General features: G+C 40.6%; 1 protein-coding gene across 1 annotated transcript; it reads right to left on the bottom strand.

Moving 5' to 3' along the window:
- Positions 1–1,983: 1,983 nt before the first annotated feature.
- LOC130102105 (membrane cofactor protein-like) lies at positions 1,984–14,586 on the bottom strand. Its single transcript, XM_056268004.1, has 5 exons — positions 14,579–14,586; positions 10,434–10,510; positions 10,093–10,275; positions 9,788–9,961; positions 1,984–2,249 (listed from the first exon to the last, which is right to left on the bottom strand). Exons 1-5 carry the CDS (start codon positions 14,584–14,586, stop codon positions 2,092–2,094), a joined length of 600 nt encoding a protein of 199 aa, XP_056123979.1. The 3' UTR covers positions 1,984–2,091.
- Positions 14,587–19,109: the final 4,523 nt, after the last annotated feature.

The following is a 19,109-nucleotide window of genomic DNA, read 5'->3' as shown; positions in this document are numbered from 1 at the left end:
AAACATACTATTTCAATGCAGTTTGGGAGGGACAGAAATACCTTAACGGAGCTGGCAGCATCCCTCCTCTATCTGAGGACTAAGTTAAAGTATATGTGTATCTTATATGTGCATTATAAGATGTTTTGAAGGCCAAAAAAACTCCTAAAGTTGAGCTTTGACTGATAGGCTTTTCATGTTTGTCTGTCAGTGAAGAAAGTAAACATAGGGTCAACTGATAGGTTGATTTATGAATCATTTTCTCAGACGAATTTATTTACTGAAAGCTACTAGGAAAGCTAGGTAGCCTAACTAAGTTTATTAAATTCATTCACAGTACACATTCATTATTGATCTTATGCCTAATACAGGGCCGTAGACAGGGCTTTATAATCACAGAGGTCCTAAATTTGAGGTGGGTAGGGGGTTCAAATTTTTTATTTCTCTGATATGTGCATTTCAAGACGTTTGAAGGCCAAAAAAAGGATAAGAAATAGCTTTAAAACCATGTCAGTGGGCAGATTATTTGTCAATACCTGCTCTCACTTCTTATCCATCACTCTTTCTTTTTCTCTCAGTCTCCTGATCTTGCCTTCCCCTCCTAAAGCTGAGCTTTTTTAATTTACTTAAGGCTACAAATTGTACTATATTAATTCTCAATATGTACACATTCATTATTAATCTTGTGCCTAACAATGAAAACGTCTTTTCCCCTCACAATGACAGTAAACTAATTATTAGCCTACATTACGAGTCATGTTACATAGGCCTATTTTCAGCTCAAAATGGCGAAATTAGACAAAAGTATATTCGTGTGCCCGATTATTTTTGTCATTCGTTTAACGTTTATGAACTAAAAAAACTGTCAAATATGAAATGTTTAGTTTAGCTGCTTACATCTCGCACTTGACTGTACACTGAAGCGTCGAGTCTCACTGCTAAAATTCGCGCTCAGCTTCTGTGAACATAAAGCCCGCCTACTTTGATTTGATTGGTCATCTCAAATATTCTGACATTGACGAGCAGTGACAGACCAATGAGGCTCAGATGAACACGCACGTTCTACTCCTCTTTCATTTCATAACTGGGTTTTTGTAGACATGTATATTATCTGGTGAATTATGCAGACTGAGACTTACCCAGAACCCCAACTGTAGAACCCAATCCAATGAATACTTCTGAAAATAGAGAAAATTAATTGAATAGATTAAGACAAAATGAACAGTACAATATAACCGTGCAATATATTACGGAAAAAAAACAAACATTTTGTAACACTTGTAACTAATTTAAGCATAACTTAAACATGTAAATTGACAATTAAAAGCAAGCTACAACGGCCAACCAGAAATATGACATGGACACTTTTGGAGGTTTTTGGAATTTTCTACAACAGACAACCTCTGAGCTGACAAACACAAACATTTAAATGGGTCACAATCTAACATCAAAGATACGAAAAATTAATTTATAGGAATACTAAAATTATCACATATTATAATCCACCAGTTTCAAACATTTCAAAAAGATCAAGGAGCCAAAGTTTCTAACAATAGGAATCAGCTCTTTATTGGATAGTAAAGTAAAATAAAAACTGAACTTAAAAAGACACTTACTTGTAGTGGAAAATGTATTTATGTTGGAGTGATCTGTAGAATTTAAAAGAACAGGTGTGTGTGAGAGAGAAACTGCTTCAAATACAACTAGATAGATAACTTAGATGAAGTAGATGAAAAAAAAGAAGCATTCTTAGACAAAGCATTTAAACAGTTATTCTGTATAAACAGAGCTATAATTACACTCTCATGCTCAGAAAACGAGTGTTCCCTTAACAGTCCCATTATAAAAGAGCTAACAACGTTAAGATCTGGTGAGAGAGAGAAACAAGAATATAAGGTCGATCAACTAACGATTAATGAATTAATCGATAATTTACATCCCTACCCCTAATAATAATAATAGTATGTATAGAATTTTGTAATGACATCCCTGATTCACAATTGAATCAAATTGTGACTTTTCTAAAAATGTACAGTCCAAAGTTTTAGGCCACTATTTTCTCAATTATTGACACCACTACAGAAAGTTTCTTAGCTCTCTCTTTCTGGATTTTTACGTTGTTAACTCTTTAAAACAGGGACATTTGGAGAATATAAATGTGTATCTAAAAATGTTATAATGGAGTATAGATTCAAAGAGTGCAATACCATTATCTTTAGGTTGAGCCTTGGATGTTACTATCGTGGCAGTTGTGGTTGTTGAAGGTAGGGCTGAGAGTCAAACATGTAACATTGACATTGGGTTAGGTAACTAAAAATAGGAGTTCAAGAAGTCTAGATAATATCAGAAATACAAATCACACTCTTATATGCTTAAAATGAGAGAGAGAAGAAACTTTCAAAATTTTCTTCAGAGATCCATGAAAGATCATAGGGATGTAAATAAATATTAATTTTGCACTGAAAGGCATGAAATTAATATTGTCATTAATCAATAAATTTGTCAGTGTATTTCAGAAATGTGTCAATATATTATGTAAACAATTACTAATCCTGAAAATAATTGTATTAATCATTAAACGGTTTACTCATCAAAAGAAAAAGAAAAGAAAAGAAATTGACGAGTAAAAAACAATTTTCATCTCTTGACTGGCATTTTAAATGTGATGTACATACCCAAACATTTTGGCGGATCTGGTTTAAAAGTCCCATCCTCAGAACAATGAAGTGCTGAATTTCCAATAAGACTAAACCCACTGTTACATCTGTAGGACACGGCCTGCAAATAATCATAACTGTCCAAAGGCTCCTCTTCAAGCGTTCCATTTACTATGGCTGGAGGTGCCTTACATTTCACCACTAAAGAGAAAAAAATGTGGGCTCTTCAATGTCACATTTCAGTCAAATTTAAGAAACAAAAACCCTCACTTTTACAGAGAAGATCTCTGCCATCAGAATCTCATTGCTCGGGTCTTGACTGAATCACTTTTGTAACTTTAATAAGTATAAATGTATGTAGTTTTTCAGGTAGGTCTATTTAATTTGTGTCTGTTCTATTGTAGCTTTTTTGTCCTATTGCTTGAAATTAGTTTCTTTGTTCCTATTTTATCACTGATTGTTTACTTAGCTTCAGTAAGCTTGAGTTCCCTATCAAGGCTACTGAACTTCGACATTACGGATGTCGTATATGGGAACTCCTCTCCTCCTTCACTTCCGCTGAAATCTTATAGGCTAACGCCAGCAGAGCTGGCCAATTGACGCAAATTTGCAAATACTGAACCGTGGCAGTATAAATACAAATGCAGCGTCAATTCCCTTTAGAATCTCTCTCTTCACGCTCAAATCGTGTGCTAGAAAGCTGATACTCCAATATCGAACTATAAAGGATTACTCGCTGTCGTTGAAGGTGCGCCGGAGATACGTACGCTGTCTCCAGCATCCGATGGCGACCGTTTGCAACCTGTGCTCGGGCCCCATCGTGCCCCAAGACATGCACCTGTTCTGTGTCGCGTGCATGGGGCTGGCCCATGCTGAATCAGCCCTCAGGGATGGAGGGTCCTGCGACCTCTGTGCAGACATGTCTCTCCGAGCCCTCAAAGCTAGGCGGGAGGAAGCTGGCCCCCCCACAACCGTGGGATCGAGGTTCGTCCCCCGGTGAGTTTCCCTGACCCCGCCTTTCAACCCCCTCGCAAGGTTGCTGACTTCGTGTCCTTCGGGGCGAGCGAGGAGGACGACTCTATGTCTCTGTCGGCCTCCGAGAACGACTGGGGTGCGGAGCAGGCTGCTCCGCGGGCGGCCGCGGAACAAGAAACCCCGGCGGACCTGCAGGATGAGCTCTTCCGCATTCTCTCGAAGGCCGTCGAGGAACTGGACCTATCATGGATAGCTCCTGATGAACCATCGAAGAGCAAACTGGATACGTGGTTCCTCCAATCGAGCCGCCGTCAGGCCACTTCGAGAAGAGGGACACCGTTTTTTCCCGATGTGCATGAGCACGTGGTGAAGTCGTGGGCGGCCCCGCAATCGGCGCGCACCCTCTCTTCCACCCAGGCCATGTTTGCCCCCGTGGACGAGGCGGGGGACCACGGCTATCTCCGCATCCCCCCCGTCGAGGAGACCGTCGCCGCACATCTCTGCCCGCCGGCTCCTGCTCTGGGCTCGGACCGCAGCCTGCCGTCCCGAGCCTGCAGATTTACGGCCTACCAGGCCAACAAGGCTTACGGTGCTGCGGGGGAGGCGGTTTCTGCAATGCATGCGATGGCCGTTCTTCAAGTGCTGCAGGCTAAGCAGCTGAAGTCGCTGGATGGTGTTGCCTCAGTCGACGCTGACGCCATTCGAGACCTCCGCTCGGCCACAGACCTCGCGCTCCTGGCCACGAAGCGTTCGGCCCAGGCGATTGGCCGTTGGATGGGGTATCTGGTGGTCCTCCACAGACACCTGTGGCTCACCCTGTCGGACGTGCAGGAGGCGGACAGGAAGACGCTGCTAAATGCACCGATCTCCCCTGCAGGCCTGTTCGGAGACGCCGTGGAGAAGGTTACTGAGCGCTACTCTGAAACTCAGAAGAAAGCTAAGGCTATGAGCCACGTTATCCCTCGGAGGGCGCCGCCGCCGCCTCCGCCGCCGCCTCCGCCTCGCTTGCGCTCGTCTTCTGCCTCAGGCCGCCAACCTCACGCTGCGGCCAGACGCCAGTCAGCCCCCCGCCCGGGACCGGATGCTCGTAAAGGCCGTAGCGGCCAGTGGCAAGGGGCAGGTAGCAAGAGGAGGAGGAGCCCGCGCAGGAAGCCCACCGCGTCCCCTGCGAGGCCCAAGCAGTCGTCCTGACCTGTCCAAGCGACGCGCTCGAGAGCACTTAGTCCCTCTGCGTTCTGCGAGCGACAAGTGCAGTTGTGCTGTGAAGGCTGTAAATGTTGTAAATGTTATTCATTGTTCAATAAAGCATGCTACTACTTCACAAACAGAGCTTTTTTCTCCTCTTGCACCACACATTGTGTTACCCGCCCTGCCCTCGAGCAGCGCAGAGTCACGGTCAATAGCTATAAAGGCACCTCGTGGGGAACGCGAGGTGTCTGTTCCCAGCCCTCACATAGCGGCGATGACCACTGGTTTAGATCGGCCCACACTCAATCATTTTCAGACAGCGTGGGAAGCTATTCTGGGCATTTCACAGTGGGTGTTAAATATAATTCGGCACGGGTGCACACTTCAGTTCAAACGCAGACCACCCCGCTTCCACGGCGTAATTCAGTCATTAACCTTGCCCCAAAACGCTCATGTGCTGAGGCAGGAAGTGTGCAGCCTGCTCAAGAAGAAGGCGATAGAGCCGGTTCCCCCGAGCGAGTGGGAGAGCGGGTTCTACAGCCGCTACTTCGTAGTGCCGAAGAAGGGAGGGGGTCTCCGCCCCATTCTGGATCTGGCACCCGTCAATGGACGACTGGCTGGTTCTCGCGCAGTCGAAAGAAGCGCTGGTCAGCCATGTGGATACCCTCCTTCGACACCTGGAGGTGCTCGGTTTGAGGGTGAACGCCCAGAAAAGTGTGCTCACACCGAGTCAGACTTCCACATTCCTAGGAGTATGCTTGGATTCGGTGAGAATGAGAGCGCGCCTCTCCCCCGAGCGGGCAGAGGCTCTGAGTTCTTCTCTCGGTCTCTTCAGACCTGGCAGGCTCGTCCCACTGAAAGAATTTCAGAGACTATTGGGACGGATGGCAGCGGCTTCTTCAGTGTGTCATCTGGGGCTGTTGCATATGAGACCCGCTTCAACTCTGGCTGAAAGCGCGCGTCCCCCCGAGTGCGTGGTATTCCGGCCACATGCGCATTATGGTCACCCGCGGATGCGCCCGTGCCCTGGCTCCGTGGAGGAACCCAGATCTCTTTAGCTCAGGCGTCCCTTTGGGTATAGTGACGCGGCGTGTGGAGGTCCTGACGGATGCTTCGTCCACCGGATGGGGAGCGGTCTGCTCGGGAAAGCCCGCCTCGGGTCAGTGGTCAGAGAAGCAGATGGAGTGGCACATAAATCGCTTGGAACTAGGAGCGGTCTCTCTAGCCCTCAAAGCCTTCCGGTCTCGGCTGGAACAGAACAGAAACATCTCTCAAGTCTTCGGGTTCGAGTCTTTCATTCTTCCTATCAGTCTCATAGAGGCTATGTTGTCTGTACCGGAAAGAGAAATGATTAGTTCATCTCTCGAGTCTTCGGGATCGGGTCCTAGTCTTTCGTTCTTCCCGTCAGTCCCATAGAGGCTATGGTGTCAGTACCAGAAAGAGAAATGATTAGTTAACCTCTTTTTGTTTGAACCGCAAGAGCGAGAGACGTCAAAGCTTACGCTACTCCTACATCGTCAAGTGTTACTCTTTTGGCAAGTCGACTTGCGTACGGCCGTAGTTTTAAATATGGATATTTTTCCTACACGAACGCATCACTTCACTTCAGAAGGCCTTTATTAACCCGCCGGAGCCGTTTCGAACAGTTTTAGCATGGATGGATGCACTTTGATGGACTTCCAAAAAAATATACCCATTGACACCCATTATAAAGCTTGGAAGAGCCAGGACATTTTTTTATATTACTCCGATTGTATTCATCTGAAAGATCGAAATCGAATCATGGGCTAATTTTCATTTTTGGGCGAACTATCCCTTTAACTAAACTAACCATAAGATAAAGTTATACTAGCACCACACAAACACATTTAGACAGTTTTTTTATTAGACTTCTATCAACTGTTAAAGGAGACATCGGATGCCACTTTTTACAAGATGTAAAATAAGTCTCTGATGTCCCCAGAGTGTGTATGTGAAGTTTTAGCTCAAAATACCCCACAGATAATTTTTATAACATGTGGAAATTGCCACAATGAACTGGAGCTCCCACCCCTTTCAAGAATAGGGCAGAGCTTCAAGAGCTCATACCGGTGTTGTACCGAATTTCGACTCCCGCCAAATTATTACCCCCCTAGCATTGGTAGGTTTAGGATTAGTTGTGGGGGAGGGGTTAGGATTAGGGGCGGGGTTGGGATTAGGCAATCAGGTACTGACTTCAACGAGGGGGGTAATAATTTGGCCGGGGGTCGAAATTAGGCACAACACCGGCAACAAAACAGGACAATCTCACACACTGAAAATGTCAGAAACTGTCAGTAGCGGTGTTCAGTTCGAACCCGAGTCGGACAATGCCTACAGAGCCAGAGAATATATGCTGCATGCATTTTCAAAAAGACGCAAAAGTATCACAGAATGATCCCATGTGGCATATATGTATACGGTATTACATTTATTTAACGAAAATCTTGACCTTGGCCGATGGTCTGTGCTCGACTGCGCGTTCATGAGACACCCAGAAAAACACACAATTTGTGAGAAATCAAGATTAACAAAAACAAATAAAATCCATGTTCCTTATTCTCTGAGGTGAACATATCTGTTGTGTTTGTCATAACAAGAAGGTAGTGAAGAAAGTTCACTGACACTTTTTGGGGATTTCTTGGCGTTGTATTTCATGATGTGTATTTACTTAAATCAATTGGCCTAGCCTACTACAGATTGCTATGGAGGAAGAGAATGTTACTGATCGACTGCGTTAACTTCATTTGTTGACTCCTTTCTTTTTACACGGCAAATAGAGGGGACCCAAGCGATATTTTTTTTGTCCACCCACTCCCACCCGCAGCAAAGGTAAAACCGTACACTCCTGCAAGATTTGTGTTGGGTCCCATGTATGGAACAGTACATGTATTCGTATTGAACCTGAAACTGTACGGGCGTCACGGTTCTGTGCATGAATTTACACGGAGAATACACGGTATAAAAATAAATAAAACTTGCGTGCAAATTAATTAATGTAATGCGGAACTACTGTTAGATACGCGGGTTCTTTAGGGACACATAATCTGTAGCCCCGCCTTGTATGCAGTTTTTTGTCAGGTGGACAGTCCAGTGAGTGAGTCAGAGATAGCAGCACTAAGGAGTATGGCGAGTGATGAGTTAGGACCCGCCGGCCTCTTTAAGATCGCAAGTTTGGGAAAACTTCGGTTTCCAAGTCAAAACCAACAAGCTTCAATATTAGGTTACTCACTTGCGCGCGCACTCTCTCTCTCTCTCTCTCTCTCTCTCTTGCTCTGGTTAATTCATAAAAAAATGATTACAGCGCTACTTTATTTCACTTCAGAATTCTAGATCTGAGCTGTAGATAAACGGGAGGAGAAAAAATCTGAACTATATATCTTTTCCGTTTGACCAGCAAAACATTCATGAGTCATGACAACTGTTATCTTATCTATTTATCCAACCCATTTAAAAACAGTCTGTGGGCGCCATCTTTTGGACATTCATCATATTGCATTGGTTTTCATTTCTTGTCCTCAAACAGAGCACCAATCTTACAAGCTTACAAGTTCTTTTTTTATCTCTTGACTGGCTGTTTAACTTACCCATACATTTTGGCGGATCTGGTTTAAAAGTCCCATCCTCAGAACAATGAAGTGCTGAATTTCCAATAAGACTAAACCCACTGTTACATCTGTAGGACACGGCCTGTAAATAATCATAACTGTCCAAAGGCCCCTCTTCAAGCTGTCCATTTACTATGGCTGGAGGTGCCTTACATTTCACCACTAAAGAGAAAAAAAATCCTGGTGAATAAATACTTATTTTCAGATGCATCACAAAGTGAAGAGCATATAACAATTGTGTATACTCATCATGAATGGTTCTGAATAAATGAGTGCTCTCCAATGTCATATTTCATTCAAATTTAAGAAAAAAACCTTACCTTCACAGACAGGATCTCTGCCATCCCATCCCTGATCTCGGCACCATCTGTCTTTTATCAATCCATCTAAAATGTATCTGAAAAAAAAAAGAGAAAGATCATCATCTTACCAAATCACAGCACATCTAAATCTAAATACATGGTTAAAACAGCACAAAGAAACTGATTTATTGGTTTCACTTACCCTGTCTTACAAACCGCTGTAACTTTGTCACCAAATAAATTCCCAGTTCTTTCATATCTCCCATTATCAAAATCTGGAAGACTCCCACAGGTTTTTTCTGTAAAGGTTTAAAGATAGTATTGACTTATTGAGATTTGGTGGTTTTCACATACTTCTGAAAATATTGAAAAATAATCTTTAGTGTTGCCTCACTATAAAGGAACTGCTTATGAATATAAGCCATTTAAGGGCTTGCTGACCAATACTGTACATCCTTCACATATCTAAATTAGATTTTAAAAAACATTCAAAGGTACTTTAGGGAAAATTACAAGGGTACTCAAAAAAAAATTATTGATAGTACATACTTGTGCACTCTAATTCCAGACTTGTCCACTGGTTTCTCTCACAAGTAGCAGATTTAGATGCTCTTGAGTTTACTGGCTTATGCCCAATTTCACACTCAAATGTTACGGTTGATCCATCTGGGAAACTTTGAGTCAAGAGATAAGATTCTGACAAGATGACATTCCTTGATGCAAAAGAAGGCTGTCTACATTGTGCTGTGGAAATAAACAAAAGATATACTTTAAAGTAATATGATGCAATACTATTCTATCCATCATCCGTGATTTCTGAACCGAGGTATGAACCAAACTGTGACTTCTGTGTACCGTTCCACCCCTAGTCCCATGGGACCCCAATCCCAATGAAGCCCTCTAAATGTGATAGTCAGCTAGACTAAAAGCTTAAGACTTTCTTAACAATGACAAGTAAATTAATGTTCATTTTGGGTGAGCTACTCCTTTAAACAGAGTGACATCACTAGGAGATAAAATGGTTTGCAGTCATGCAATAATAAAATCATTTTAGTCTTACCAATGCACTTTGGTGGTTCAGGGTTCCATCCTGTTGATCCACACACAATATGGAAGTCTCCTTTCATTGTAAAGCCATCATCACATTTGTAATCTATAAAGTGTCCCAGTTTGTAGGGGGGTGATCTTCCACCGATTCTAGTTGCGTGTGAAATTTCAGGCTTTAAACACCCATCTGAAAAAAGAAAAGAATAAAAGTTTATGTAAATTAATTGTATTATTCATTAAACATTTTATTCATCAACAGAAAAAAAAGAAGCAGCTTACAAGTTCTTTTTTCATCTCTTGACTGGCTGTTTAACTTACCCATACATTTTGGCGGATCTGGTTTAAAAGTCCCATCCTCAGAACAATGAAGTATTGAATTTCCAATAAGACTAAACCCACTGTTACATCTGTAGGACACGGCCTGTAAATAATCATAACTGTCCAAAGGCCCCTCTTCAAGCTGTCCATTTACTATGGCTGGAGGTGCCTTACATTTCACCACTAAAGAGAAAAAAAATCCTAGTGAATAAATACTTATTTTCAGATGCATCACAAAGTGAAGAGCATATAACAATTGTTTATACTCATCATGAATGGTTCTGAATAAATGCGTGCTCTTCAATGTCATATTTCATTCAAATTTAAGAAAAAAACCTCACCTTCACAGACAGGATCTCTGCCATCCCATCCCTGATCTCGGCACCATCTGTCTTTTATCAATCCATCTAAAATGTATCTGGAAAAAAAAAGAGAAAGATCATCATCTTACCAAATCACAGCACATCTAAATCTAAATACATGGTTAAAACAGCACAAAGGCCCTAACAAATTCAATTACTAAGTCTGTAGATAGATGGTCAGGTTTACCAATCTCATTAATTGGTCGCATTAATATATTAAAGATGAATACACTACCCAAAATAATTTATTATTTCCAAAATATCCCTTTGCCCCCCACTACCTCATTTTTTACCATTCTACGAAGAATTTTTATCCAGTTCATTTAGAATAATAAACACCCAAGAGTCATCTTTGCTTTACCTATCATACGATAGGGGAGGATTGAAGCTCCCAAATATTCAATTCTACTATTGGGCATCCCAGTTAAGAGCGATAATGTTTCATTTTTCTGCAAGTGCTCCTCCTAAATGGCTAGAAATAGAAAATTTATTTGTGAAATCGAAGATTCCTTTAAACTTGTATATTTATTCAGCCAATATAAAAATATTACAGAAAAGTCTTAGTGGAATATCTTTTAATCCAATAGTACTGAACATGATTAATGTCTGGGGGAAAGTACGAATTCATCTAAAGGAAAAAGAGTCTTTATCTGTGTTTAGCCCAATATGGGGAAATGATAATTTTATACCTGGTCGAAGGGATTTAGGCTTTCGACTCTGGGCTCAGAATGGTGTGAGGAAAGTTAAGGATCTATACAAAGAGGGCGTTCTAATATAATTTTCTGATATTACTGACAAGTTCAAAATCCCTAAAAAACATTATTATAAATATTTGCAAATTAGGAATTTTATACGTACTGCCCGGGGGCAAGGACTTGCTGAGCCAGAGCTAACTAATCTGGAGAAATGTGTATCTAAACCAAGCCTTGGTGGAGGACACATATCTTGTTTATACAACATGTTATTGTTAGGTTCTCAGGAATCATCTACATCCAGACTTGCCATGTGGGAACAGGACCTTGGATTGAAGATAGATAAGGAAAAATGGGAGCAAACATGTGCAAAAGCCCAAATACAGACAATTAACAGCAGACTAAAACTGTTACAGTACAATTGGCTTATGCGTACCTATATAACTCCGGTGAAACTAAACAAAATTTATAGCAACATACCAGATACCTGTTTTAAATGTAACAGTGCAAAAGGCACATTAATTCATTGTATGTGGGAATGTGATAAAATAAAAGCTTTTTGGAAAGAAATTAATAATATGATATGGCATATAGTCTCAGTTAGATTGCCACTGGATCCGGGGCTTTTCATTATTGGTATTCATCCTGATAACTGGAAAATTAATAAGGACACTCAAGTATTGATTGACATGTGTATTCTACATGCCAAACGGCTCATCGCCATTTATTGGAAAAAGATATAAAGGCCTACTATAACTTTGTAACAGTATTAGCTGTTACTGTGATATCATACTCACCACTAGGGGGGCTCATGAGCGTTAGAACCTCTGGTATTGAAAAGGATGGGAGTATAGAAGAAGTCAGTTGTTTGGAAGAGGGAAGCATGGTTTTATTCAAGCACCTCCTGCAACACTTATTGGAGTCCTGATTGAGAAACATTGTTTCCAGTTCAATCATGTAAGTTTTGTTCCTCCTAATGTTGTGTAATTGTTTTTCATTTTGATTTATATAATAGTACTATAGATATCTTTTTCTTTTTTGTTGTAGACGGACTCTTTATACGTTACTTTATGATTTGAGACGGTTGAGTCCATATGAATTGCTAAGGCCCAACTGAAATGGACGTCAAGTGGTTTCTAAACCAATGGATTGATATCACTGCATTACCATGTGGATTAACAAATATCCTAAGTACAAGACTGTGATTTTGTGGGCTATCTAGTTTTTTATGGATTTCCTTGGACTACTGGAAGAGCACTTGAAGGTTGTTTTTTTTGCTTTGGACATTCAATTTTCTTTGTAGTGATTCCCTTAATTACTCAAAGAATCATTCAATTACAAGATTTCATTTGTAATTTTCTTTTCTACTGATTAAGTCTTTCTTTATAGACCATGAGAGTGGATATTGTTTTCATTTGTTGAACTGGTTTCATTACAATTTATTTTCATATAAATACATTGTTTTGTTTGTTTGTTTTTTTGTTGTTTCCTAAATTGATATAAATGTATAAAAAGTTAATTTCTGTCTTTATTGTTTGTGACTTTACAACTGGGTAACATATTAAGATTTTGCAACAATACGTTCTTAGCTGGTGGGCCCTTCCTATTATTCAGATATATATATGGCTGCATGCCACTAAAGTGGACATTGGTTATATAAATGGCGCCCGAACAGGGACCACCAGACTTCATATAGGTTGTTGAAAATATACCAGTGTTTGTCACCATATAAACCCTTACACGTTAGTAAATAAATAAATAAAATGGCTAGTCTAGAAGTGTTGGATGAGGATGAGCCCGTACCCAATACAGATTTCTCATCTGCACCATTTAGCACCCACAGAGAACCACTACGAGAGTTGATTAATACGTTCAGTGATCTGTACCTTGATTCAGAGGAGGAAGAAATTGTGGACGACGACCAAAAGGAAGTCCAATTTCTACCTCCACCACCACCTGAAATTTATGCAGAACCGACACACCATCCTTCCACGGCTGTTTCAGATATGTTAGAACAACTCACAGAACGTTTCACCAAACTCGAGGAGCAGATTACCGACATAAATCAACGTGTGAGTGAACAAGTTTCCTTCATTGATTTTGAATCGCAACGCAAAGCTACAGAAGATAAATTGTTATACCAAATAGACCGTGAGTGCAGCAGAGTGAAAAAACATCTAGAACTGAGCATTCAAGATCTTGGACAGTCAATGCTAGACTGTTTGAAGAGAAGAGACCAACAATTGGAACAGAGATTACAAGCTTTCCAGCCTTTTATATCCACCCCAAATCAGCCTAAGAATACCAGTACTGTTCACAGATCACTGAGAGATCAAACCTACAGTCTTCAGTCAAATAATCAATCTGTCATGGACAGTTCAAACCAGTATAACCCACCAGTCAAACTTGAGTTCCCTAGTTTCAGCAATAGCCTGGATGAAGATCCTATCTTATTCATCGAACGATGTGAGGAGTATTTCGCTGTTCGACCTTTGAAGAATAGTGAAATTTTAGCTTCTTTAACTGCTGTACTTAAACATACTGCAAAAGATTGGTGGATGGCAGAGAAAGGGAATGTCCGTGATTGGAAACAGTTTAAAAAAATATTTCTGCAATCTTTTCTCAGTGAGGATTATGAAGAGTTGGCAGTAAGGAAGCTGATGGAGAGGAGACAAGGTGCAAGAGAAAGTTTCAGAGACTTTGCTTTTCACTATCGAGCTCTGTGCTTGAGATGGAAGGACATGGTAGAAAGAGAGGTAGTGCAAGCTATTTTACGTAACTGTAACCCACGGCTTGCTAGTTTGCTACGTGGCAATATAAAAGATGTAGGCGAACTCGTAAAAGTAGGTACACAGATAGAACGAGATTTTTTTGAGTCCAAGAAATACTGGAGTCAAGTTAATGGAGATGAGCAAAAGAAGAGAAATCCTCCAGATCACGATTCACAACGCAAATCAGCAGCAGCCAATACCAGAGTTGTCCAGACTTGCCAAAATTTTATGCAACACGACATCAGAAACCTTATCATTCCTATAACTCTACAAGACACGCATGTAACTGCTATGGTGGACACTGGCAGTACTTTGTCATTAATTCAAAAGTCATGCTGGAAACAGTTAAGCCGTCAAGAAATATACCTACCTGGTGGGGGACAAACTTTCCTTTTAGCCAACGGACAACGCCAAACCGCTGTTGGAAAGGTGGTGTGGAAGAGTGAAGTGCAGAATCGTCCAATAGAGCTTATCCTGTATATAATGAATGACACTGACTTAACAGTACCCATCATACTGGGCATGGATTTTCTGTTGAAATCAGGAATGGTCTTGGATTTCAATAATGCTCAGTATGGTTTTTTTTCCAATAGAAGGCTCTGAACCACCAATTTTCTTTCCATTCCTTCATCAGGACATTCATTCTACCATTAACTTTTACCTTGCCATACCTTTACAGCCTTACAGTGATGAAGTACTCCATTCTATACATCAACTATCGGAGAAAGCAGACACTGACATGCAGACACAGCAAGAGCTGGAAAATCTCATGTTAAGCTGGCCCACTGTTTGCAACCAGGAGATTGGATATACCAATTTGATCAAGCACCGCATCATCACCACAGATGAAGTACCTGTTAGAAAGAGAGCATACAAGGTTTCCGTTGAAAAACAGAGTTTTATTGAAGATCAAGTCAAGGAGCTGCTTGATAAGAAAATCATTCGACCATCTTGCTCTCCATGGGCATCACCAGTGGTGGTGGTTCAGAAAAAAGATGGAGGATCAAGACTCTGCGTTGACTACCGTGGGTTGAATGCCAAAACTCATCTGGATGCATATCCAATGCCACAAATACAGGACATCTTAGAGTCATTACATGGGGCAACTGTATTCTCTACACTGGACTTAAAGAGTGGCTATTGGCAACTGGAAATGGAGTCTCATAGCATTCAAAAAACGGGTTTCATCACATCCTCAGGGTTATATGAATTTCTACGTCTTCCTTTTGGACTGAAAAATGCAGCAGCGTCTTTCCAGAGACTTATGGAACATGTATTGCGGGAGTTGAAAGGTAAATGTTGTATGGTTTACATTGATGATGTCGTGGTGTATTCCAAAAATGAGCAAGACCATCTCCAACATCTCCAACAAGTTTTCAATTGTTTCCACAAAGCAGGTCTCACACTCAACCTGAAAAAGTGCAATTTCATTCAAAAATCTCTCACTTTCTTAGGCCATGTTGTTTCAAGTGAGGGAATCAAAACCGATCCCACCAAGGTGTCAGCAGTTAGTTCATTTCCCATCCCACGGTCTCTCAAAGACGTTCAACGATTTTTGGGGATGGCCGGTTGGTACCATCGGTTCATTCCTAGTTTCTCAGAGAAGGCTGCTCCACTTCATGCTTTGAAACAGAAAAACTCTACCTGGACTTGGACAGATCAATGCCAACAGGCACTCGATCTCATCAAGCAAGACTTAATGCAAGCTCCCGTTTTAACCTCCCCTGACTTCACTCAACCATTCCGAGTTCAAACGGACGCCAGTGACGTTGGTTTGGGAGCCGTTCTTACACAAGAATGTGCAGGGAAAGAACACGTTATTGCATATGCATCCAGACTACTGAGAGGGGCAGAAAGGTCATACTCGGTATCTGAGAAAGAGTGCCTAGCAGTGGTGTGGGCAGTGGAGAAATGGAGGCCATATCTCGAAGGACGAATATTTGAAGTATTAACTGACCATGCCGCATTGACATGGGCATTTCAACATCCCAAACCATCATCACGTCTCATCAGATGGACCATAAGACTACAAGGATTTCATTTTACTGTTAAGTACAGAAAAGGTCAGTGTAATGTGGTACCTGATGCATTATCCAGAGCTTCAAGCCTCACCATTTCACCTGACATTATTGCTGTAGCTCAAGCATCTAATTTAATATCATCACCAGTCAGTATGCCAGTAGATTTATCTCAGATAGCTATAGCTCAAAACAACGATCCAGAAATACAAGAATTGATTACCAAAGTACCATCTCAAATCCCACAAGACTCATCACGAGTTCATTATGTAACAGAAAATGGATTCCTGTTCCGTAGTGTTCCAGATGGACGGAAAGGTCAAAAACTTCAACTTGTCATTCCCTCCATTCATCATCAAGCTTTTGTTCAGTATGCTCATGACAATCCTCTCAGTGGTCATCTAGGTAAACTCAAGACCTTGCTCAGACTACTGGAAACTGTATACTGGCCAACTATCAGAGCTGATGTTTGGAAACATTGTAAAGAATGCCAAGTCTGTCAAAAATACAAACCATCCATGTCAAAATTATCTGGTTACCTACAGTCTACACCCATTGTTGAACCTGGCTACATGATGGGCATCGATCTCATGGGGCCTTTTCCAAAAAGTTTCAAACAAAACGAGTATCTTCTTGTTATTGTGGATTATTGTTCTAAGTGGGTGGAGTTGTTTCCCCTAAGGTCTGCTAAAACCCCTCAGATAGCCCGAGTTCTAGTAGAGGAGATATTTACCAGATGGGGAACACCAGCCTACCTGGTATCAGATCGTGGTGCCCAATTCACCTCTCAACTCCTTGGTCAGGTGTGCAAGCAGTGGGGAGTCATTCAAAAACTGACCACAGCCTACCATCCCCAAACAAATCTGACAGAGAGAGTCACTCGAAACTTGAAGACCATGATTGCCTCTTACGTCGGAGACCAACATAAGTTTTGGGATAGATGGATCGCCGAATTCAGGTTTGCTATTAATACAGCCTACCACGAAAGTACAGGTTTTACACCTGCTGAAGTAGCGCTTGGACGTAAATTAAAAGGTCCAATGGAGAGAGCCTTACCTAAACCGCCTGATCCTAATAACCCTGCATATCCCATCCTTGACAGACAACAAGAACTCCTTGCTATTGTGAAAGAGAATGTGAACCGAGCTCAAGCCAAGCAAAAGCGATACTATGATCAGCATCGTAAGCCAGTGCATTTCCAAGAGGGAGATATGGTTTGGGCACGGACACATCCTTTATCTAGAGCCGATGAAGGATTCATGGCTAAGCTGTCTGCTAAGTGGAAAGGGCCAGCAAAAGTTAACAAAAAGTTAGGGCCAGTTAATTATTCTGTTTCTTTTATTTCTGATCCAGACAGTACTGAAACGTATCACGTGCAAAATCTTAAGATTTGTCATGGTTATGGCAAATCTCTTTCTGAGGAGAGGGGTATGTAACAGTATTAGCTGTTACTGTGATATCATACTCACCACTAGGGGGGCTCATGAGCGTTAGAACCTCTGGTATTTAAAAGGATGGGAGTATAGAAGAAGTCAGTTGTTTGGAAGAGGGAAGCATGGTTTTATTCAAGCACCTCCTGCAACACTTATTGGAGTCCTGATTGAGAAACATTGTTTCCAGTTCAATCATGTAAGTTTTGTTCCTCCTAATGTTGTGTAATTGTTTTTCATTTTGATTTATATAATAGTACTATAGATATCTTTTTCTTTTTTTGTTGTAGACGGACTCTTTATACGTTACTTTATGATTTGAGACGGTTGAGTCCATATGAATTGCTAAGGCCCAACTGAAATGGACGTCAAGTGGTTTCTAAACCAATGGATTGATATCACTGCATTACCATGTGGATTAACAAATATCCTAAGTACAAGACTGTGATTTTGTGGGCTATCTAGTTTTTTATGGATTTCCTTGGACTACTGGAAGAGCACTTGAAGGTTGTTTTTTTTGCTTTGGACATTCAATTTTCTTTGTAGTGATTCCCTTAATTACTCAAAGAATCATTCAATTACAAGATTTCATTTGTAATTTTCTTTTCTACTGATTAAGTCTTTCTTTATAGACCATGAGAGTGGATATTGTTTTCATTTGTTGAACTGGTTTCATTACAATTTATTTTCATATAAATACATTGTTTTGTTTTTTTGTTGTTTCCTAAATTGATATAAATGTATAAAAAGTTAATTTCTGTCTTTATTGTTTGTGACTTTACAACTGGGTAACATATTAAGATTTTGCAACAATACGTTCTTAGCTGGTGGGCCCTTCCTATTATTCAGATATATATATGGCTGCATGCCACTAAAGTGGACATTGGTTATAACTTGATGGTTAAGAGAAATATCTTCATGCATTGCAGTGGAAAAGATAACATATATTCTTAAGGGTAAAGAAGACCAATTTAACCCTCTGGGGTACTTCATTTTAGACTCACACTCAGGACCTTCGGGTCAAAAATGACCCGGAGGGCGGCATTAAGATACATTTTATTTGAGTAAAATCACTTAAATATATTTTTGTTCAATAATATTTTTTCTTGTCTTTTTTGGTGTTTTGAGATAATTTTATGATTTAGAATTAATATTTATGCAATAATTAAGACCGATTTTTTCCCATTGAATATAATAGAAAATGTATATATATATATATAATTAAAAAATTTTTTTTATTAAAGCTGTATTTCATTTTAGAGTCAAGTCTAGGCCTCATGAAAGCAATTTTTGAAATGAGATCGGAGCCATCTGGTGGACACACTGAGCATTTTTATCACGCAATAGCACATTTTTACCACTAGTGGATTTACAGCTCTCTGTAGAAACCTATGGTAGAAACACTCTAGTGATTTTTTTTTCACATATTGTTTAATTTTTTTCAGGTTGTTGATTTGAATATATAATAACAGATTCTCAAAGACTATTTTTGTCTTTTTTTTTAATAAAAAAAAAAAAAAAAAAATTTGGTTGGTTTAAATGGTAATTTGAAGTGGCAGTTTTACTTTATAATACAGTCAAACCTGAACATTGCAATATAAAGAGAACAAATGGAAAAAATTGTGTCACCCATTGTTTTAAGAGATTCACCCCTTCACTGTTGTGTGCTTTTTTTCTGCATCCTGGCTGTTTTGTAGATTGTATGCACAAAAAAAACTCTGTATTTTCACATTTTTGCCAATTT

The sequence above is a fragment of the Rhinichthys klamathensis genome, unplaced genomic scaffold (assembly GCF_029890125.1).
Source record: "Rhinichthys klamathensis goyatoka isolate OS25496 unplaced genomic scaffold, OSU_Roscu_1.1 h1tg000269l_1, whole genome shotgun sequence".
Taxonomy (NCBI): Eukaryota; Metazoa; Chordata; class Actinopteri; order Cypriniformes; family Leuciscidae; genus Rhinichthys; species Rhinichthys klamathensis.
Note: the sequence above shows the minus strand (reverse complement) of the source record. Positions and strands in the feature narration are given on the sequence as shown.

Bases quoted from the DNA above. Each gene is read 5' to 3' on its own strand.
- LOC130102105 (XM_056268004.1), bottom strand. The intron at 10,276-10,433 runs GTGAGGTTTTTT...TTTTCTCTTTAG, and splicing joins CAGAGATCCTGTCTGTGAAG to TGGTGAAATGTAAGGCACCT. The intron at 9,962-10,092 runs GTAAGTTAAACA...TTCTTTTTTCAG, and splicing joins AGATCCGCCAAAATGTATGG to ATGGGTGTTTAAAGCCTGAA.